The 23,917-nt window shown below is 39.1% G+C and overlaps 1 protein-coding gene across 1 annotated transcript in view; it reads right to left on the reverse strand.

The window, feature by feature from the left end:
- zfpm2b (zinc finger protein, FOG family member 2b) overlaps positions 1 to 23,917 on the reverse strand; it is a 59,776-nt gene that overhangs the window by 20,232 nt on the left and 15,627 nt on the right. Inside the window, exons 2-4 of the mRNA XM_057353958.1 lie at positions 21,417 to 21,560; positions 16,926 to 17,021; positions 8,134 to 8,258 (exon numbers count right to left, since the gene is read on the reverse strand). Coding sequence (XP_057209941.1) covers positions 8,134 to 8,258; positions 16,926 to 17,021; positions 21,417 to 21,560 — 365 coding nt within the window. The remainder of the gene's footprint in view (positions 1 to 8,133; positions 8,259 to 16,925; positions 17,022 to 21,416; positions 21,561 to 23,917) is intronic.

Consider the following 23,917-nt stretch of genomic DNA (forward strand, 5'->3'; position numbering starts at 1 on the left):
TTGGTGGCAGGTCTCTATGGTTACCTTCTGTGTTCTGATGTGAATGGAACATCGCTGGATGGTTTGTGAAGCACGGAGCAGCTCTTGTCATCTGGGTGCTCAGGCTGTGGTAAGAGCCGTGTTCAGCTGGTGCTCGGCTACCCCCCTTTCGTTCTGGTCACGTTGTCAGTGTAGACTAGTGTTAAGGCAGTTTTTGGCAAGTCCAGCTTTCAGATGGAACTCCATTCAGCAAGGGTAGATCAGGCATGTGGTGAAGCTCAGGTGCCATTTGGTGTGTACATGGCACCGTCTTGAACACTCATTTACATGAGTGGCAGGTGCAGGGCGTTGTCTATCCGGTGGTAATCCGCTGTCATGCTCTTCATGAAGGCATTGTTCAAAGTCTTTGGTAAATGTACTCGCTTGTACAGTATGTCACTGCAAAAGATGACTTATTCAGTAAAAAGGGGGTGGGGCTTCCAGAGTGGGCCATGCTCCACGTATTCCATTGAATATGTGTGGTTGAGGGCTTGGTCACACTGTGTGTTGAGCTGAACAGTGACCCCATTTGGTGAATGGAGGTGCTACAGTCTCATTTATTCACCAGAGTGCGAAGCTCTGGACTAGTCTAGTTTGGCAGAAAGTTCTCGTACTTGACAGGGCCCCCATGGGGCTGTGAGGTTCGCGAGAACCAGGAAGTAGCAGGTTCAGCATTGGTTATTCCATTTCAAGTTCAAAACACGGGTGTCCTGGGCCGTTGCCATGGTTGACAGGCATGAGTCCAAGGGAAACTGCGTGCACTTGACAGCAGAGGAAATGTCTGATGCTGGTGTTGTTGTGGGGAGTGTGTGAACAGTGTAAAGCTGATGTCTGAGATATCTGCCCCTAGTTCCTGTATGGCACCTGCTATCGTCATGCCACTTGGTGATGTGCCTTTGGCATGTAAGGGCAGGAAATGTCTGGGTCATTGGCTGGGAAGAGGAAGTTCCCGTACTTGAGCCCAATTCTTTTGTAATGGTTAAAGTCTCTTAGAGGCTCAAAACAATTCAGCAGGTCTTTGCTAGTGAAGAGAGGGCGTGTGTCCATCCATGATATGTACATGGGGTGTACATGCTTGTGGAGCTTCTGGTCAGGTGTGTGGGAACTTCTTGTTTCAGTCATACCTCACTTGATGGCCGAGTGTGTGTCTCGGCTTGTTCTGGTTAGTCAGCCGTCTGATGAGGTGCGGTCTGGGTGCCATGCTCATCTTGTGTTAGGATGACTGTCTCTGTGGTCGACAAGCAGGTTGCAGAGATCTGGACGTTTTCTAGGTAGGAGGGCATTCATGAGGGTTATTCGTTTCTCATGCCACTCGTGGTTGAAAAGAGTCTGATTTGGATTTTTACATCTTCCTTTTGAGGTTTCTTGTAGAATCGGCTCCTTTGATGTTCTCAGGATCTCTGCTGGCTCAGACGTATTTGCACGGTTTTGCTCTCTGGACAGGTGTCATCCATGGTGTTGAGATGAATTCCTTGTTGACTGTTGGGCCGGAACAGGTCAGTGGCTCCTAGGCTGCCAGCTGGGTTTCCACGGGGCACCGTCTTTCGTGTCCGACGAAAGTGGTCAACTCCATGTAGTCTCAGGGCATCCTGTCTGGTGCTTGGCTGTTCCCGGCAGGCTGTAACATCTGCTGAAGATCTGCTGCTGTGGTGCACCCTCCAGAGTCATTTCTTTGTGATGTGCAGAGATAGGCAAGATTTAAACAGTCTTTATGGAGGCAGCGCTATGTTCTCTGTAGGTCTTATGGGCTGAGTTCCGCAGACATCAGGTGATTTTGGCGGAAGAAGGCCGTAGCGCTTAGGTGATGACTCACGGTGTGATGCGGATTTCTGAGGCAGGAGAGTTTTGCGTTGAAGTCTTCTTCCCTTTCGGCCTGTTCCGTCCTCTCATGTAGGCTCGGATGCTGGCTGTAGCAGAGGTGTTGTAGCTGCTGTAATCTGCTTTGACAGTTTCTGACTGCTGGCACAGGATGCTGTGGTCCTCTAGGCTGGAGGTGATCCTAAGCAGGTGATCTGTCTTGTGTGGTCACACTGGGCTGTTTTCCTGCCTGAGAGTCAATGTTTTTCAGGTAGGAGTTTGTTGTGGCCACCTGCAGTGTTTAGAGTGGAAGCGTTAAGTGGTGACAGCTGTCATGTTTTTGGCCAGCTTGCTGGGGTCTGTGGGTATGTGGGTACAGGGAAAGAGTCTGAGCAAATGTGTCCAGTGCGGGCAGGACGTATCCACAAAGGCTGCCTCAGCATGCCGGAGACCCAAACACCTGAGGCAGACATCGTGTCCGTCCCCTTCCTCAATGATCGCGTTCCACCCAAGAGAACAGCGGGCCATGCCATGCTGGAGAAATTAGCTCTTTTAGAAAGAAATTTGCTCAGACACTTCCAGAACTGCCTAGACGCCCAGGGGAGAGTCGCTGCAGGAAGGGACCGTCCGCTGCACCATGTCGTAGAATCCAGCAGGAATTGATCGCTAAAGATCGCTGAGTAGCTCATCAGATGCGTAAGCTTTGAAGAACAAAAGGTGAATGAATGAGCACGCCGGCTTCCCTCTTATACCTGGACATCCGGGGAGGAGTCCGGCATGCAAATTTCATTCGCCAATTTTCATTGGCCTTTTCTAAATACTCAGAAGATGATAGGTTCTCAAGACAAACCCCAATCTGTCGGTTCGACACAACGTCGAGAGACCAACAGAAAGGGAACCACCTGAATGAATTTGATGAGAAATGTTCGAGACTCCCAGAAGTTGCTTATTCAAAAGTGTTTATGAGAAAAAGAAATAAGACAGCTGTTAGAAAATGTAAAATGTAGATTGAATAGCCAATGTAATCTGGTTTTGCATCAATTTTATGAGAAATGTTTGAGTTCATATCTTCAGTAATATTCAATCATTTCGACGTTGTATTGCCAATTTGGCAAATTTGAGTCCAGTTTGTTACATTATTATGATAATCTGAAACTCTAGTGGAAATGTGACATTTCTGGGGCTTTTTCTAAGGAAAAATGTCTAAGATATACGCAAAAAAATTTGTTTGCTTTCCACTTAATCTCATTTTAATCTCTAATCTCATCTAGGCAACACAACTGAGATATTAAAGACATCTATGATTTTTTTCAAATGTTACAATGTATGCTGTTGATTTCTTTATTTGAATCTCAGAGCTTCACAGAGTCTCACATCTCACATTTGCAGAGAAAATATTTTCAAGAAATATTTTCAAATGGAAAATTACACTTCTTGAATTAGTTTAAAGTTGTAATCAGTAACTTTTTTAAGATAAACAACTGACTCACAACGGTAAATTTATATGAATGATTTATAACCTGAGCTTTTTAGTCGGATTTGACAGAAAAATAATGTTTTTTAACACTTGTAAGGCTATGTTCAAATTATTTCACATCTTTTTTGAAGCTGCTATTGTTTTACATTATAATCCTCCTGAGCCTTTTCTTTTTTTAAACGCCAGCACCGGCGTCTTTTCCTGTAGCTCAGAGCATCTTTTGAAGTTGAAAAAACTTTTCTGAAAAAATGCCCTACGTCAAGTAACTTTTTCACAGCTAACCAATAGACTGATTTCACGCCGCCGCCATGTTGAAATCGAAAGCGAGGCAGAGGTGGGAAGAAAACCAGATAGACAGATAGACTGCAATTGTTTGGACAACCAACCTGGATTTATTAAAACGATTTATGATCTTAAATGTGACAATATAAGCATATAGGATTCACGTCACACAAGCTGTTTTACTTGACCACATAAGCCGTATCATCAAATATTAGTGACTGTTTAAACTTCCATAAGCGAGTTTCATTCGCGCGCACAGCCATTCTAACGTTGTTTTTAAACACATCATTTGTTTTTTCATGTCACAGACACCCGATGGTAGTCCAAACCATTGCAGTCTATCTGTCCTTCCGGTTTTCTTCACACATCTGCCTCGTTTTCGATTTCAACATGGCAGCGGAGTGAATTCAGTCTATGACTTGCGAGTAGCAGGACCTGTCGTTTCCATAACAACATGCAAGGAAGGGGATTGATCGAGCAGGATAAAGCTCGAAGAAATTATATTGCGGAGTATAGTATATATACTTGGAGTATAGTTTTGTATAAATGTAAGTTTCATTTTCACTTTCAATAACTTTTGATTACATTTCTAGCGAGAGATTAGTATTGTAGTTTTTAAATATGTAATTCGTTATTGCAAAGATGCTCTCTGTTTATAATTCAAATAGACTTCCGTTATGCTGTCTATGAAGCATGTCTCTCTGAGCAGGGGCGCAACTAGACATTTTCGGAGGGGTATGCAAGATCAGTTTTGGGGGCCCCCATCCGCCACCACAATATAGAAAACACACAACAAATAAAAAATCCGTAGACAAGTTGTATATTACCTTTGGAGTCATTCTTGTTATACTGTATTTTAAATCACGTGAAGGTGACAATCAGATTTGCATAACAGAAGCATAAAGGTTTCCTTTTAAATAAACACTTTTACAGAAACACTGCTTCAGAGTGTAACACAATTCTGAAAAGATAAATAACACATCTGAAAACTAATAAAACAATGGAGTAAAAAGTAATAAAAGTGGGCTACATAAAGTTAATGCTCAGACATACACAATAAATTACGGCTGCAACTAACGATTATTTTGATAATTGAATAATCGGACGATTGTTTTTTCGATTAATTGGATAAAAGGCTAAACATTTTTTTATTTTAACTTCTGCTCATAATAAGGAAATAAAACCCTAAATAAGGATATTTATTGTATTCTTTTAAAAGTGGGTTTCACTTATATAATCTAGAATTTTGACATTTAGTCTAATACCTTTAAAAAAAAGGTTGTCCAGTTTTAAACAATAAAACTGCTTTAAATATCCCTAATATAAGTAGAAATCGAGTTGTAGCCCATTAGAGATGTGCTGGTGAGGAAATGTGCCCAGTGAATAATAAACTTATTTGATCTTCAAAGTTAGACATTTAGATTATTCCCTTTCCTTCAACAAAAAATATTATTAACATTATTAATTATTATCAAAATGAATAAGAGGTATGACATGATATACTCACGTTGTATAACACAAATAAACAACAAGTCTTTGTTGTCACGAATACGAGGCGTGGTGGAAGAGAACCCAAATGCAGGCAGGCAGTGAAGGGGTTAACAGACAAGACTTTATTTAACTAAATAAACAAAAGACAAAACAAAAACCCACGATGGGGTGTAAACAAGAACAGGATAATAATAAGTAAAAAGGGACGTAAACTAACTAAACATTAAACTAAACATTATTTTTTTTATTCTAAACACTTACTACAACAGGATAAAACAGCAACAATAGACTCTGGCAACACAGGGACCATCAGGACACTAAACGCAGCACATACACACGCAATGACCAACACAGGACAATGAAACATGAGGGTATTATATAGGGAAGACAGACAAAGGATAACGACACGGGGCAGGTGTGGGTAATTAAACACTCAGGGAAAGATAACGAGGAAACGAGATGGCGGGAACAGAGACGAGACACTGGAGAGAACGCTTATTATTGTCAAAAGGACAATAATATGTTTCTCTCCACACATAACCAAAGACTTTGTCATGGCTCTGCTACAGGACCAAGAAAAACATGACTAAGGAAGCAGAGCCATGACATTTGTTTTTTCCCCACTTACTTTAATGCTTAGTTGTGGTTCATAAATATTTAATGAAAACACAACAATAAAATAGTAACCTATGTTAAACATACTTTTACTGAAACTTTATAATTAAACCTTTATTGAAAGACGAAATAAGATGGATAACATACATTTTGCCTAACACAGATAAAAAAACTAAAATCTTTGGATTTTCCCCGTACTTTAATTTTTTTTAGTTTGTGGTTCATATTTATTAAACATCATTAAAGTAAAACAAAGACAAACTCACTTACATTGAACGAAGAAATTACATATTTTTATTAACAAACGTTCTTTTGCGCTCCTGTCTCTGTCATCATGTCAATCGCTGTTTCACTGTCCTCATGCAATCTCCCAGTGCTCCGTGTATGGAGAAGACGCGTCAAACTCGTTTGCAGAAGATGCATCTGCTCCCGTTATATGAAGAACACGGGCCTGACATTCAAACTGCACTGCTCGCGTTGTATGGGGAAGACGTGTCTGACGTTTAATGAAGAGCCCAACAACTAGGCTAGCTTATATGCATGATAGTGGGAGACTTAACAGCTTTGACAACCTTCTCAGACTCTCCCAAATGTAAAGCTCATTCACAAACATAGATTTATTTTACAAGCGACGTGGAGGTGAACTGATACGTTAATATATCATATACTATAATATCAACTAGCCTCAGGCAACGTTAAATAACTTAAAGATTTATAGAGATGAAATGATATACCAATAGATATTTATCCACTTGGCCATTGTTTTTGTTTTTTATTGTCTTGATTTTACTTGTCAATTTACTTGTTTTTGATTTTCTTGTTTTGTTCTGCGCCTCGTTTCTTTGCTCGATCCATTTGGTCATGTGACTGTCACAGAGTGAGTGGTTGACATAATAACTTGATTTAAATAAAATGTATTTGTTAAAATGCTAGACAAAAGTTCAACTTAATTGTTTTATATAATTACTTTTTTCGCTATATTTTCTATTATTTATAACGTTTTATTTAAAAATCCCCCTTGTACGGCGCCCATATGCACCGCATATACTGCATACCCCATTTTTGCGCCACTGTCTCTGAGCTGACTTGTGGAAAAACGCTGAGCAGTAAGAATGGAAAAAATACAAAGCAGTGGCGCTAAGCGTGGGGAAAACTGACAGCCGTTGCAGCTGTTTGTTCAGGGTTTCAGTTGGAAATCATCTTTTAAAAATACGCCGGCCACAGGAAAAAATGCTCCGGTGGACACAGAGCCTAAAGATAAAACGTATCCTGCAATTTTATTTTTCAAACAGAGATGGCAGTAGAGAGTTAAGTTACTAATTGAAACTTTAAAATCTCAAGACAACATTTACATTCACTTTTCTGACTGTTCAATTGCATTCAAACTGAACAGTAATTTTGATCAGAATGTGTGTTTTCTGGAAATTGAACCCATGACCTTGTGCTCAACCAGTTGAGCCACAGAACAACTGCACGAAAGGTATCATTTGCTTTGTTCGCGTTTCACCTGCTTGCTGTGTTCTCACTTACAGTAGGTAGGCTAAACAGTCTCACCTTCAAATTCCTGCAGGAGGAGAGCGAGTTTGTGTGGATCAATCTGTGTGGGAATACTTCTTAAAAAAGACAGAGTCTACACAGCACTCCACTCTCCCGGAGTCATTTCTGTTTCTTTCTGTGTCTCTCTCTACTGAATCCTCTTTCCTCTTATCAGGCCAGCACAGGCCTCCATCGGCCTCTCCCACTCTGACAGGAGCAACAACAATGGGCCTGCAATACCAGTCCGCTTCACAGAGTAAACCTGCCACGGGCACAGATTACCCGTGACTCTCTCTCTCTCTCTCTCATACACACTCATAACACAACACCGCCTTCTGGAAGGCCTCAAAATGGACACAAACGTGCATCAAACCAAATGATTTTATTTCTCTGCATTGCTCTCTTGTCAGTCTATCTTGTCTGTCTGTCTCAAGTCTTTCTGTAATCATCTAACATTAATACACTGTATAGAAATTACAAATGACTTACCTAAACATTTGTCAGTATTATTAATTATTTCCATATGAACAATGACAATATTCATAAAATGTAGACAAATTACCCAAAGTTTATTTTACCTGTAAAATCATTTTACAGCTCCATCTTCTTTGTGTATTTTGTCCATTTGTTTCTTCTAAACAATTTCAGGAAAAACATCTAAAACATTTAAGTTGATACTTAACTGCGTTTACCTGACCACAACTGAGAAATCCATCAAATATGTTGAGCTATGAAAGGGCAACCTTTGAGCAAAAAAATTGTCATATGGCTTACAGTATGTTGCCTTAGCGCTGAAAGGTTCTTGTGCTTGTTGGTAAGCAGAACAAAAGTAATGCAATGCATCCACACCACTACTTCGTAATTTCCCCCAAAATCTTTTCTTATACAGAAGCCTAAAAACACAAAACTTCACTCACCTTGTCACTGTCTCCTGTGGCCATCTCAATTTTCCCAGGGAAAGGACCCCATGTGGTGCCCAGAGAAAGTGCCTGACAGGAACGAATCCTTTTCTCTCCTTCTTCATGTACTATTTTCAGCTCCCCTGTAGAAAGTAGCCACATTTTTACAGTTAACAACTCTTACAATACAATATCTCATCATTTTCCATAATTAAACTGCAACACATACATTGTAAGTAAAATGGACATCTGCCACTTTGCTCCTTAGATACGGGCATCAAGATCTATTCACTGGCATCAATTGGCATGAATATATACTGTATCACTGACAATAGAAAAGTTGGTCAATAGTTTGACTTTTATTCAAAGAAATTCATGCAGGATGCACTGCATTCAAAAACCTACGCATTAACCTAAAGGTTAAGTACATTGCTCAAAGGCAAAAGGTTTTGGGTGTTCAAATCTGCAACCCTTCAGTTACCACCCTAGATCTTTAACCAAAGCACCACCCCATGAGGAGGCTACGACCCCTCAGATATGTGATCAGCCCCCCAACTCCTGCAGTCAATTAGAGATCATACACCCGGCCATAGAGCTCTCTATCGGCCTCTCTCTCCCGGGTGACCCTGCCTGTCTCTTTGATTAGGCTTGCGCCTCGCTGCTTTGACAGGGCTTCAGATAAGGTGGATTAAGCCTCTTTCTGCGGGAATTTTTGATGTGAACAGTGCAGAAGCGTGTTAAATTATCCCGTTTCAGGGGGAGTTGTGAAATGCCTGAAGATGCAGTGATAAATAAAGAGAATCTAAAGCCACTGGATGAGGGTTGAGGGTTAATCTTTTATACCCATCATCTCTTTGGATTAATAGATGTCTTTAAAACTGAATAATACAAGTGAGGGCACAGTTCAAAAATACTGTATATATTGTTTTAGAAATAACAACAGTAACAGGCAAAATTACAACACAATATCTTGGTAATTTGTAACAGTTTTATAAGGTTCAAATCTTATTTGTACGTTTCAGGATGATCTACATTCATGCAAGTGACTGTAAATTTAGGGGTGGAGATTTGTTCTTGATTTTTTTCTAATAATCATGTTTTTAAAATTTGATTCACACTGTACGAATTCAGCTCAAATTGCAACCTTATGAAAAGTTACATTTTCCTCTAATCAGGTTGCAAAACAATGTCTCTTACGACAAACAATATTGTTTACATACAAACAGAAACAAGCAAATTCTGTTAAACTAACTGTATACACAAACACATTCACTTACATAAACATTACAATGGGTTCACACCAAACGCCAATTAAGCGTTTTGCGTGAGTAAATTACATATAAAGTCAATGCAAAGACACGTATAGATGCGAACTCTCAGCAGGTGGTGCAAGTGACGCGAATCGGGCGGCACGTGTCAATCTCGTCTTCCGCTGTCATGGTTCTGCCTCACCTAGTCTTGGATTTCCTGGTACTGAGGCAGAGCCATGACAAAGTCTTTGGTTTTGTGTGGGAAAACCATAGTGTTTGTCTTTTGGACATCTCATGTGTTTTCTCGTGTCTTGTCATTTGGCCCCGCCCCTCTCGTTTCTTGTATTGCTTCCCTGCCGTGTCTAATGTTCCTCACCTGCCCTGTGTCATTATCCCTCGTTTGTCTTGCCTTTATATACCCTCATGTTTCATTGTCTTGTTGCTCGTGCATTGCACATGGTGTCTTTGGTGGCGGTCCTCGTTGTTGGTGTATCCTGTGCTTACCTGTTTCCCCCCATGCTCGTGTTCCCATTTGGATTGTCTCGTCAAGTTTAGTAAGTGTTTAGTTTAGTTTAGTTTGTCAAGTAATGTTTTGCTTAGTTTAGTGTGAGTCAGTCTACGTCCTGTTTAGTATCCTGTTTGTTTAGTTATACCCCCTCGTGGGTTTTTGTTTTGATGTTCTATGTTCTATTGAATAAATACCCATGTTAACCCCTTCATCCCCTGCTGCCTGCAATTGGGTTCTTCCACAACTTTCTTGACATCCGCGAAGGTTGAAAATATTTTTCAGATCGCGTCACTCCCGCGAGTAATTCAGAGCGTAGAGCGCAATTGTTCGCGTTTGGTGTGAACCCAGCATTAGGGCTGTCAAACGAATTGCGATTAATCTTTTTACAGCCCTAATAAACATACATATAACAGTATCTACTGATAATATTTATACTTTGTCTCGTAAACAGTATTACAAAGGTTACACAGAAAATACTATTTGGGACAGAAACCTTAAATTTTTTTATATTAAAAATATATTTCCTGTGAATTCTTGACAGTCTTGCGCTGCATGATGATGCATCATGTGAGGTTTGATGTAAAGTAATTTCAGAAGTGGGCAAGTTATTACATTTTGATAAAAGATTTAACAAGAATGTTCTTTCAATGGAATAACATGTTCAATCGTTCATTTATAGTAACAGCAGAAATTTGTATGAAAGTAAATACACTCAATTTTAAGTTCATGTTGACTCTATGACTTAACCTAATAGTGGAGAAATATCATTTATGTAGCAGTCTAGTATGTCAAGTTATGGCAAAGGATTTTTTCTTTCACAAACATTTTTGTACCGTTCCACTTCAATGCATCAAATGAATATTAGGACACTCACAGTGAACGACATTTCATCTAAAAAATGCGGTCACACTCCAAAGCACTTTAAAACGTTCGAGCACTATAACAAATAAATGGTCATTATCAAGAAATTTTTAAAGGAAATAGCTCCTCTGTTCTTCTACGTCAATGCCAAACTGAAGAAATCAAAAGCACTGTCTACCACAGAGGAACCAGCAAACCGGCCTTCTTCCACACCTCCATATTCTTCCATCTCTCTCTCTCACTCTCCCTCTCTCTCTCAGTGGTCTAATCTGTGAGGGACTTAAAGGGACCTTATCTCCAGGCTCTCCTGCTTCATTTCATGCTTGATTTACTTTAATTTGTCTGATAGGGCAGCAGGATTTGGAGACGGCCCATCTTTGGCTTGGGTGACGAGTGGAAAAAAAGGCACTCTGATATTTCTCTGGCACATTGTGGAGGGTTTTTGACTGTCACAAGTTCCTGAAGAGAGAGACTGGAAAAGAGTGAGCGAGAGAGAGCGTAGGACAGAATAAGTCAGTGTGGTGTAGCAGGCTGTTCGAGTGTGCTTTAAGTCAAGCATCCAGAGAAGAAAAGGATTGTGGGAGTGTGGCATGATTGTGTGATGTAGACTCAGGGGTTGGAAGTGCACTGTGTGATTGAGTTGTGTTCAAGTCCAGAGCGCGACATTCATCAAGTTCATAGAGAAATATGGCTATGCTGATTTTGAGTAGTAATCATAATGGGCCTCTTTTATAATATAGTAAGAGAGCACATGTCTTAGCACATCAGATGTAAAACCTTATCACGACATAACCATAACATATAACCATGCTTTTTTGGCTGATAAAAAGTAGAATTCCCCTTGTTCCAATTCACGAGTTCACCTATGCAGATAATAATGATTGCAGGGGTAGGTAAGGTATGCGTATTTGGCGTGCTGTCCAGGGAGTAGGCTCCGAGCTCGCCGGTTCCTTCTGAACCCGGAACACTTTCTCCCCGATAGGGGCAAGTGCACCGAGCTCGGAAACGGCCCGAACCCAGAGCTCACCCCCCGGGGTCCTGCTGTAGAAAGCGAGTTCGGGGAGAGGAGCCGGGGAGGTGGAGGGATGTTGAATTACTTGTAGAGATGGCGCAGGTAAGATTTCTGGTCTATTTATGAGAAGGCTCGCTTGAGCTGATAGGGTAAATGTCGTGATTGCTGATAGCGAACCAGCCGAGTTTGATTATATGCTCTGGCTTCTCCCGAACTTTGTTAATAAAACATATTTTTTTATAAACATATGAATTTATGAGTTATCTTATTATAAATGCCATTGGCCACCTACATCACTCAAATTCACCATTGACAAATCAGCATCATTCTACCACTCCACACAAACGTCTGCCAAATAAAATAAATTATCATTATCTTATGCTATTGTGGCAGACATTCTGGTTTATGGTGAGCGTATTGTAATTGAATAACATACTTCTGAGAGCTCCAAAATCTTGCATGCAAATCTATGCATTACCCAGTGTAAAACAGTCTTTCTATTGTTACCTACTGTGGCCTCTAAAAGAGACGCGGAGAGTTCAGACTTCTCGCGTATGTCACAGGTTTCGGCGCTTTATTCCACAGGCTCCTTTTCTTCAGCCTGACAAATAAATTCATCCCCCTACGGTGAAGGGCAGAGGGCTTCACGTTGACAGGCTCTGTATTTGAAACTCTTACAATCCACCTCCTCCCCTCCCAAAAACCCAGCTCCAAACCCGAGAGCATTGAAATTCCCCTTGCAGCGCTGCGCAGGATTTGCTAAACGGCAGGGTGTGTGCGCGCAGCTGATAAACGGAGTGATGATCCAGCAACACGTCTTTATCCTCGTGCTCCGCTTTAATTAACGCCGGCTTGTTTGTTGAAAAGATGATTAATATGCCAGAGAAAATGGTCTAATTGAATACTGCAACAACCCACACAATCAGGGAGGAACACGCTGTTTTGTTTCGTGTAGATTAGCCCTTTTATCAATGTCATTATTTATATTATTATTATTATTACGTGGTATTTTAATTCAACTGACAGCCGCAACCCCCCTCCTCCAGGCATGAGATGGGATGGGCGCATCTTACAGACAATAAATAAGCCACATTGTGTCCGTATAGGTTGGGGTCAAGTGCAGCATTAAAACTTTTGTCCAACAGTCAAAGATCTCCCAGCGTGGGGAGCTTTTGCTTAACTGATCATTGTTCCTTTGGCGCATGTAGTTTATGGTTAAGTGTAACATTTAATTTTAAAATTTGTAGTGTGACTTTTTAAAGGTCCAGTGTGTAATTTTTTGGAGGATCTATTAACAGAAATGCAATGTAATATACGTAACTATGACTATTCAGAGGTGTATAAAGACCTTACATAATGAAGCGTTATATTTTTCTTACCTTAGAATGAGCTATTTCTATCTACATACATACATAGTCTCCTTACATAGAATTCACCTTGTTGTTTCTACAGTAGCCCTAAACAGACAATCTGCTTGAATGCGGTTTGTTAATGTTATCTGCTTCAGCAAAGAAGCAAAAATGTGATGACATGTTTGTCCTTTGCAGCCACCGTAGTGCTTCGAAAGGGAGGGGTGGAGTGAGCCATTGGTTGCAATTCGCAACCTCACCACTTGATGCCGCTAAAATATCCACATTGTTCCTTTCAATGAAATAATACAAATGGGCGCTGTCGACAGAAGAACGAACGTCATAAAAGGTCAGTACGACTCTAGGATGAATAAATAATAATCCATTTTAAAATGTTTTTATTTCTGGATGAACTTTTTTCTAAGATTCATATGGAGCCAGAAATATGACAAAACAATCTGAATTTGAATTTTGTAAATCTGAATTTTAGATAAGTGTAATTGCACAAAATTGAATATTTCCTGACGTTCAATATAGTTCTGAATTTGAATTTTGTAAATCTGAATTTTAGATAGGTGCAATTGCACAAAATTGAATATTTCCTGACATTCAATATAGTTATGAATTTGAAATTTCTTAAATTTAATATAGAAAAATTCAAAACGCAGAAATTCAGATTCAAATTCAGATTCAAATTCAGATTCAGATTCAGATTCAGATTCAGATTCAGATTCAGATTCAAATTCAAATTCTGATTCAGATTCAGATTCAAATTCAGAAATGGTTCAGTCGGTAAGGTTAGCTTCCGGGTTCGACAGGGAAGAGTAGAAGATCTCGGAAAAATCAAACGGAGCGCTTTGGCCACAATGGCCAGTTATTTGTTCTTATTATCCAATCAAACTCCAAACATGCTGTTTTGGAGAGTGGAACTTCTTACACTGCAATAAAAAGGATTTAAATTTTTCAAATTGCAACCACGCCCACAAGACTACATGGGTTGATCGTTTGTTCCTGCAGCATAGCCAAGCTCATACCGCTGCAATCTTAGGCAGCTGCCCGGGGTGTGTGCGCTCACTGCCTGCATTTTTGCCTGTTGCCTCCACTGTTTGCGCTCACTCCCAGCGTTTGCTGTTGGTGCTTTTACCCACAGTGTGCTTAGTGCACGCTCGCTGCCAGCTGCCCCACTATGCACGCTGGCTTCGAGCGTTTGTGGGTGCATATACATGTAATATATTAGATGTGTATTCAATTTATAAAGAACGTTTGTGGGAAAGAACGTTTTGTAAATTCAGATTTACAAAATTCAAATTCAGAACTATATTGAACGTCAGGAAATATTCAATTTTGTGCAATTACACTTATCTAAAATTCAGATTTACAAAATTCAAATTCAGATTGTTTTGTCATATTTCTGGCTCCATTCAGTTCATATCCCATGATGCTGTATCTAAACGTCAAAAGTCTGGAAACTGTACATGTCTCTCTCTCTCTCTCTGAGTGCAGTGGTCAGCCGCTCTCGGCTCTGGTTTACATGTGCTCGGCCGTGTTTCCGCTCTCTCTGTGAAAAGGCTTTAGGGGGCTCAATCAGTAGGACTTTGATGTCGACTGGGGCTGTAATGATTTCATATTGTTCCAGGGATTTCTCTAATCCACTACACTTTCATTAAAATCCCTCATTCCATCCTGTCTTCTTCTGAGAGGCCCCAGACAGAATCTTTTTCCTTTCGTCCATCTCTCTCTCTCCCTCTTTTATGACAACTGTTTCCATTTTTCTTTGAGAATGAAAGTTGAAACTGTAGATGCAAATGAAATTTCCGATGTTGACAGTTGTTCCATACAGAAGATTTGTTTTGGGGCTGGGTGTGTTTGTAAAAAAAAAAGATTTAATAACTAAAATGACACTCTTGCAAAATAAAGCTCTGACATGTACCTGAATGTTGCGATGCTGTCTCTGACATAACACAAGTTATGACTGTGCCATGGGCGAGCCGCTTAAGTTTAATGTTAATAAATAACGGAGTCAAAAATGAGTTGCTCTGAATAAAAGCGTCTGCTCAATGAATACATGTAAATGTATAATGCAAATGCAAACATAATTGGAAATATTTATTTTAAATGGAATTAATAAAATCAGACCTGGGACTGCAATATTTGGGTAAAATTAATCCCTGGATCCAAACATTCTCTGTATATTTGCATGACATTATGATTCTTTGGGCAATCTAATCAGACAAGACCACACTGGGATCCATTATAGTTCAAATGAATCTCCGTCGAAACTAATCATATTTATTCAGACGATAAGAAGGAGAGAAAGAGACATCCATAGAAAGAGTGTATAGATCAGTGTGCAGATATCTCATCATCAAGAACTGATTACACGATGAGATATGAAGACAAACACACTGTAGCTGTGACACTAGTGACTATTTTAATCTAGTGTGAACATGCAAGATAAAGTGCCTTCCAAAATGGTATTATTATGTTATCAGATTTCATGCTTTTACTGGAAACAAGGCTTATTACAGTACATCATCCGGCTGTACCTTTCAGGCTCATTAAAGGGATACTTCACCCAATAATGAAAATTCTGTCGTCATTTACTCACATTCGAGTTGTTCCAAATCTGTATATATTTTGTTGTCCTGATGAATACAGAGAAAGATATTTGGAAGAATGCTTATAACCAGACAGATTTTGCCTCCCATTGACTCCCATAGTAGGAAAAAGACAATGGTAGTCAAAAGTGCCCCAGAACTGTTTGCTGTCCTACATTCTTCAAAATGTCTTCTTTTGTGTTCAACAGAACAAAGAAAATATATAAAGTAATTTTTCCTACTATGGGAGTCAATGGGGGACAAAATCTGTCTGGTTATAAGCATTCTTCCAAATATCTTTCTCTGTGTTCATCAGAACAAAGAAATTTATTCAGATTTGGAACAACTCGAAGGTGATTAAATGATGACAGAATTTTCATTTTTGGGTGAAGTATCCCTTTAAATTCTTGTTTCTGTGAAATTCAGAAGACTGTTAGTGACACGCAGGGATCTGAAAATTTAGGGAATGAAAGTGTGCAACAGACCTTGGATCTGGATTTATATGGATTCATTTTACCAATTATTTTGAAAAAAATCCTCAGAATTGTATGTCTTGTATACTGAAATACAAAAAAAAACTTGTCCCTTGAAGCATTTCAAATTATTTAATAATATCTGAAAGGACAATAAGTTAATAACTATAAATATAATTGTGCTATATTTGCTATTACTATATTTGAAGTTCATGAATTTTTTTAAATATATTATAGTATTATGTCATTTATGTGTGTGCTCATCAGTGCTGACAGTTACTAGTTGTACATTTGGGTAACACTTTACAATAAGGTGCTATTAGTTAACATTAGTAAATGCATTAGCTAACATTAGCTAACAATGAACAATTTCGTTTTTCAACATTTATTAATCCTTGTTAATGTTAGTTCATGTCAATACAGCTATTCATGTTAGTTCATGGTGCATTAACTAATGTTAACAGTGACAACGTTTGATTTTAATAATGTATTTATAAATGCTGAAATTAACATGTAGTAATATTAATAAATGCTGTAGAAGTATTGTTCGTTGTTAGTTCATGTTAGCTAATGCATTAAATAATTGTTAACAAATAGCACCTTATTGTAAAGTGTTACCTACATTTGTTGTAGTGTATAGGATTTACTTTGATAAAAGTAGCTACACCCCCAGTGGCATCACGTTTGATTTGTCTATGTTGACAACGTATAACAAAATCTATAGTAAGGCAGGTGAAACGTGATTGGACGTGTGTCTTACTTGGGCTGTCCCATTCCTCTGCTGGGCTGGGCGGGGCTTTTTCTTCCTGTCTGTCATTGTCTTGTTGTTCCACCTTTACATTTCCAATCATTTCACCTGCATAAAGACATCAAAGTTTAGAGTTTTCCAATAGAAACATCTAAATTAAAGCCCAATCAGTAAAGAGGACAGCGACGACTTGATTTTCGCTTACATGCACTGCATTTGCATGTTCTTTAAGAACCTTATTCCTTGTAAGGAGCATAATTCCAATGTGCGTTTCTCATTTTGGCTTCTTTCAAGTGTCTGCTGTGGGATTTCGCGCTCTCTTCTTCGGAGAGAATGGAGACAGAACATGTCCCTGGACCCACCTTGATCACAGACTTGCTGCCTGTGTTAAGCCCTGTGACGAAACTTATTGGAAATGTTTAATTACAGTGTTGGGAAAGAAATTAAGCTACAAGATGATTCCTTAATGAAGCTGTGATTAAGGATTTTCTGCCTTCGGCTCTGACACCACGGGCAAAGTACTATTAAACACAGTCACCAGAAAGAGAAAGTTAACTCAAAGAACAGGGGTATTTACCTCGGTTAGCTCTCACAACTTTAAACACACACAGGGAATCTGTCTGTGCCCTCTGCAGACAGGACATTCCTTTCTATAGACTGAATGGATAAAACCTTATGATCTTAAAACTCAAGCTGAGTAAATACAGGAACAGTACCAAGTGTTAAACCTTTAAGACTCAAGAGCCCACAGCCAAAATACACTTTAAGCCTGTGTGTGTTCAAACCATCGAGTACTTGCTCATTATTGTGTTAAATAAATTGTAACCGAGAGCAATATATTGTCAAAAAAGAACAAACGAAAAATTTGAAAAAAGTGTCCCTTAAAGGTACAGTTTGTAACTTTTTTGCAGTAAAATATAAAAAACCACTAGGCCAGTGTTATATATTTTGTTCAGTTGAGTACTTACAATGTCTCAAATGTTTCCAACTATTTGTAAATCGTGAGAAAATTGCCATTTTAACCAGTGACACGGACCGTGCCTGGCAGTCGCCTGTCAATGGCGTCATATCCGCATTACCAAATGCACTAGATGGAAAGCCTGCAACCTTCAGCGGAATGCAGGAAAGGAGACTAGAGGCTGTTATATGATTGGCTGAGGTGCCTCCCGTGATTCGTGTAAGCCGTTACGCTTTCTCCAGACCTTGCATCTCTCTAATAACACAGTCTCTGGTGTTACCCTCGGTTTCCGCTTTTACTGCCGTAGAAACCATAACAACACAGTCTCGTAGACAAATGTGAAAGTATTTGTTTCACATTTGTTTTGCGCAGTCGTTATGGAGCACACTTATTCTTTAATAATTGTTTTGCGCAGTCGTTATGGAGCACAATTATTCTTTACTGTTTGCAGCTGGTTCTGTCAACAAAGACATACGGGTAAACCACCTAAGAAGACCTAAGATAAGTTTGTGACAAGAAGATATAATCGAGAGAGATCAAACTAGGATCAATATTGGTGTGGCATTTCCTAAATTTTAACTAAACAGAGATGCTGATCTTGCATGTGTTTTACTAGACAGGTGAGCAACTGTTTAGATTCCTTTACTGACAGAAAACGAATGATTATTATATCGATCAACAAGGTTAGTCTTATTCTTTTGAATGTCTTTTTCTTCATTTAGCACGAGTGTCATGTATATATTTACTGAGCAAGCAGTAATCATTTTTAGATCTTCTGACTAAATAGTAAGAAATTAATTTTATGAATTACTTTTAATGTGTCTAATTCACTATAATGAAATCAAATCATGTAATTAAACGCAACATTTATAAAACTTTATTTTTCATTCACATCTGATTGATTATTAGTGCTGGAGTTAAAGACGATAGTTCCCATTATTCCACGCTCCTTCACAGCGTCATCAAGCTACGTTGTTGTTGTTGTTTTGAATTTGAACATATCTGTTTTGAATGTGCGCCCTCTAGCGAAGGATTTTACAAACTGCGCCTTTAAATAGTGTAGGTCATTTTTCTATCATATTACTTGTGCTGAAGTAATTAATTACCTTTCCCTGATGTAATCATAAGTATCCATTTTTCATATTTTCAATTACATATCTGATGTATTTACATATTTATTTATTGTCATAGAGTAATTAATAAGCATTCCATCAGTCAAAAGAGCACTTAAGAACAAACCCCACTAAAAGAAATCCTGAACATTAAATCATAACTCATTTTAATCAAGTCTATGGGCCCTATTTTAACAATCTAACAAATGGTCTAAAGCGCATGGCGCCATTGCACTTAGGGCGTGTCCGAATCCACTTTTGCTAGTTTAAGAACGGGAACGGTCTAAAAGGGTTGTCCCTATTCTCTTAATGAGTCGTGGGTGTGTTTTTGGCAAAACATGCAGTAAACCAATCAGAGTCTAATCTCCCATTCCCTTTAAGAGCCAGTTGAATTTGCAAGAGCAAAGACTGGACGCTTCTCAAGAGAGGAAACGCATCTGCTCGTGTTCGAGGTAAAAGCACAGGGAAAAGGGAACTGGAATCCCCTGGTTGGGCCTGGGTTCTCCTGAGGTTTTTTTTTCTCGAATAGAGTTTTGGGTTCCTCGCCACCGTTTGCATACTGTTTTTTGCACTATTTGCCTGGCCGGGGGGGCTGCTTAAGAATTTTAAAATTTTACTTAATTAATATTGCATAAAGGAATTTATAGTCTGTTATATTTGACCTGTGCTCTCCTTTATCTTAAATGTGTGCTCTCACTGAGCATGTGTGCGTGCGTGCGTGTCTGTGTGTGTGTGCGTACTTGTCTGTGTACGTGTGTGTGTGCGTGCGCGTCCGTGTGTGTGTGTCTATGTCTATGTGTGTTAGTACGTGTGCAAATTGTGTGTGTGGAGTGTTTTGTATGTGGGTCTGTCTTCTGTGTTTTCAACTTTTTCTTGTTTTTGCAGGTACAACTTTAATTGTTTTGCTTATAGTCAATATGTCTTATGTACAGCTGCTTTGTAACAATGAAAATTGTAAAAATTGTTGAGTTGAGTAATAGGCAAAGCAGAAAGTACGCTCACTGTGCACCCACCTATAGGCACATATTACTAACGTGCTCTTTAAATAACAAAAAAATCTTGCGCAACATTTTTTTAGTTATTTAAAGAGCGCTTTAGTAATATGTGCAGTCTATTTCAGTTGCCTCAAAATAGCAACACGCCAACAATGCGCCTGAACACACCTCGTTTTCTTACCAGCACGCCCATGGGCGCACAAATGTGCGCAAATACATTTGCTATTTAAACAACATGGCGCAGAACGTGAAAATGAAAACTGCGTCAGGCTGAAACTAGCAAAAAACACTTGCGTTGCGTCTAGAGCCGCATTGCGCCGAGTGTATGATAGTGCCCTATGTCACCATTTTATTTTCTTACATTTATATTATACAGCTCACCGATTCAAAATGCAATTATGTGATCAAGAGAAAAAAAATCAAGGCAAACAATAAATATTAAAATATTCTCAAACGTCCAGAGGATGTTTCACCGTTTCCTTTCAAAACTTAATAGGTCAAAGCATGCAAAAACATAATAAAAGAAGTGCCCTTATTTCTATTCAACAAGAACAAAAGAAAAGCGTCACATTCCGTTCTGCCAATTTCGAACAAAAAAGTGAGAGATTGTTCTTGTGAAGATTGCCCGCTTCCAGGCAAAGCAGGTAGTTTACGCAGTTCACTTTTGCCGTCACAAACTTTTGGATACACAGGCAGGCATTTCAAAGAGAAGATTCATCATTTACAAATAAAAAGCATAATGCATTAGGATGCCGAGTGAATTTCAAATGGCTCAGGGTGATGGGGTGGGGGGGCTTGTGAAGGATTCTGTTGTGACGGTGAGGTGTGGCCGGCAGAACTGACTGTAATTGAATTTCAGTTCAAAGAGCCGATGCTATTAGCTGGATTTTGATGGTTGAACCCTGCAGCAAATACCTGCAACTCTGTTGTTATTTATTATGACCAATAACCCGGTTAGCAACATATACAGTAGGTGCTCTCTCAAAATGCCATACATCTGGAATCTCCTCTTTCATATTTAAATTCAATTTTCCCACTGAACCAAACATCACTTTGAGCTAAACAGGCATGGGGTGAACCGCTTCAGAGAGAAGGTGGGGAAAATTGTGGCATCTAGAAAAAGGTCTGGTATAGTTCTAGCATATTCAGAAATGCATGTTATCTATTTTATGCAGCTGAGGGTTCGAAATATACAGCTAGATTTGTATTATCAAATTCTTGGGTTCAAATTATCACACAGTCTCATGACAATTCGTAAATATTTTATAATGTTGTAAATATCTGTTTTCACCCGGTGACGTGAGGTTTAAGGGTGGGGCCACAGTCTTGCTTTTTATATTTTTGTATGATTCACATTGTAATAATACATACAAAATCGCCACCTCATAAAATGTTGCTGTGAGATCATGTTAAAAACCATACATGGAAATGACCTTACCATTCCTCAAGTGATCTTCATCTTTAGAAATGATGCTGTCTGGGTCAGTGAGGAACAGCGGATCCACCTCAACAGACCTGTCATCTTCTGTCAGTATATCTCTCTTCTCCTCAGAGTCTGCCTCAAGCCCATTTTCAAACACTCCTGTTAAAAACAGACAACAGAAGATGCTGGCGTGAATTCAACTTGAAAGTCAAAATCATGAAAATAATTCATTTGAAAGCAGATTATTACAAATAAAAAGTGCAAGTGATGCTTTCGCATGCAAAAGTCACTATGATATTGCTGTCCCTAGAGGGCTCATGTCTCTCGTTCATGCTGGAAGAATAAGTACTGTTAGCGTTTTGTTTAGACCCTCACCTTAAATATAAACAACAGCTAAATCGATGCTTGCCAAAGCCATTACCATTAACAATTCATTTATCACCATGTCCACAGCAGCGTGTCCCTCAAAACACTATAACTGTGTTTTGTCATTTGTTTTTGTACCTTTAACAGTAAAAGTGAAGGCAACAGCAAAGTCGACGCAAGAAGCGATTCAAAGCCTAAGGTTACGTCTGCTCGAAGATAACTTGTTCACGCATGCAGAAGCATTGAAGGTAGACATAGCACACTTTCTTATTCATTTGAGCTTATCAGTGGGTACAATGTTGATTTTTCATTTGCTTGCCATGCCTTTGGGTGGTACACCCGTGCAATCACAAAGTTCATTTTTCTCTGTTTGATTAATTTCTTTCCTCTGTTAAAAAAAGACATTGGCTACATTCTATCAAGAAAGGCCTTTTCCTTCTAGCAGTATACCAGTTGATATTTGCATATTAATTTTATTTTTTCTTAGAAATAGCAGCCACCTGAACAAAATGACACAGATGCGCTTTTCAGCTTTGATATTAAAAAAATATTCGTTTCAAAATTTCCATTTTTACAGAGCTACAGTAAAAACTGTAAGGTTAAATGTATATATATATATATATATATATATACAGTATATATATTTTTTTTATTATTATTCATTCTCCTTTTTATTTTAAAAAGGAAAGTATTAAAAATGCACATATTTGTGCTCCGTAACAAATATCTTGTTTGTTGGGGGGACGGGTTGTGATCTGGTTGAGGAACCGCTTTCTTTTCATAAGCTTCATGAATTTCTCCTTTGTAGACGGCAGCTGTAATCTTGCATAAAATGATTATAGACAGACACGCTGCACAAGGTCACGATTTTGCCTTATTTGATCTTGTAGCAAAAACAAAAGTGTCCAGCGCAGCCCAGAGAAATATGTTAAGATTATCTCAGGCGACCTAATGGAGTTCAAAGTCAGCTTTAACTTTGTCTCACACATTTCTCTGACAGTTCCTTTGAAGAATTATAAACAGACACTGAGCTAAAATAAATGTAAAAAGAGGAGCTTTGTCTTATAAGAATTAGATGACAAATGATCGACATTATATTGAGATCTTCAGATAGCAAGCTTATAACAGCTTTGTTGACATCTCTTATAAACTGAAGAAACACATTACTGTGAAGTACTGTGGTCTTTTTCTTATGACAAACATCCTAGAAGCAGAAGACTTAAAAGTCTAAACTTGATTGAATCTACAGTGAATTTCATTGCCGTCTAGGGGAAACAATAGGATATTGTCATCATTTATTCACCATCATGTCATTGCAAACCTGTACGACTTTCTTTCTTCTGCAGAACACAAAAGGATATATTTTGAAGAATGTTGATAACCATACAACATTTCCCCCCATTGCCTGTCATTGTATGGGCACAAATCCAAAGATTAGGCAATAGTATTTATTTGCTCCTATCTGTGAGAAGCATTTAAGATATTAAAAAGAACCTTTCTGTAATTTTATCTTCTGTGTTTTAAAGTCAAACAAATCTGATCCTCATGGATGTGACTCCTGCAGTATTCAGATCCAAGACCTTTACTTTTAAATAATACAAAAACCTTACATTCACAAGGGCAGTAATTAGACCTCTACATGGTATGTGTGGAATGGGATGTGTGTTTGCAACCTCGAAACACCATCAAACCCGGTCATGATTAAACTCCAGCTATCCACTAAAACACTCCTGCTCTTTCTAAAACACACGTACACACACAAAGCAGAAAGCACATGGAGAGAAATATGCAAGAATGCGGGCATGATCTGAGTGACTGCTAATTTCATGCTTGGATTTGCCGCTTGCCTGCGATGTTGGAGGCGTGTGTTTGCATGGTGATATCGGAGCGGCACAGTATCAGCTGGCTTCAGTGCACAGCCATGCTGGCCCGTCGCACACCGCAGCCAAAGCAGGACGCTCTCCACTGCTCTAATTACACCTGAGCTAATTCAATCCGACAGGACCGAGCCGCATGGTAATCACAGGCATTTCCCTCCCATTCCATCTCTTTCTCTCGTCTGCTGCTTACTGTATATAGTTCCCTCTGACCAAAAAGATGGACGTTTACACCCGCTGGGACGAGTCAATTGATTAAGGATAATCATTTCA

Source organism: Triplophysa rosa, linkage group LG16 (genome assembly GCF_024868665.1).
Source record: "Triplophysa rosa linkage group LG16, Trosa_1v2, whole genome shotgun sequence".
Taxonomy (NCBI): Eukaryota; Metazoa; Chordata; class Actinopteri; order Cypriniformes; family Nemacheilidae; genus Triplophysa; species Triplophysa rosa.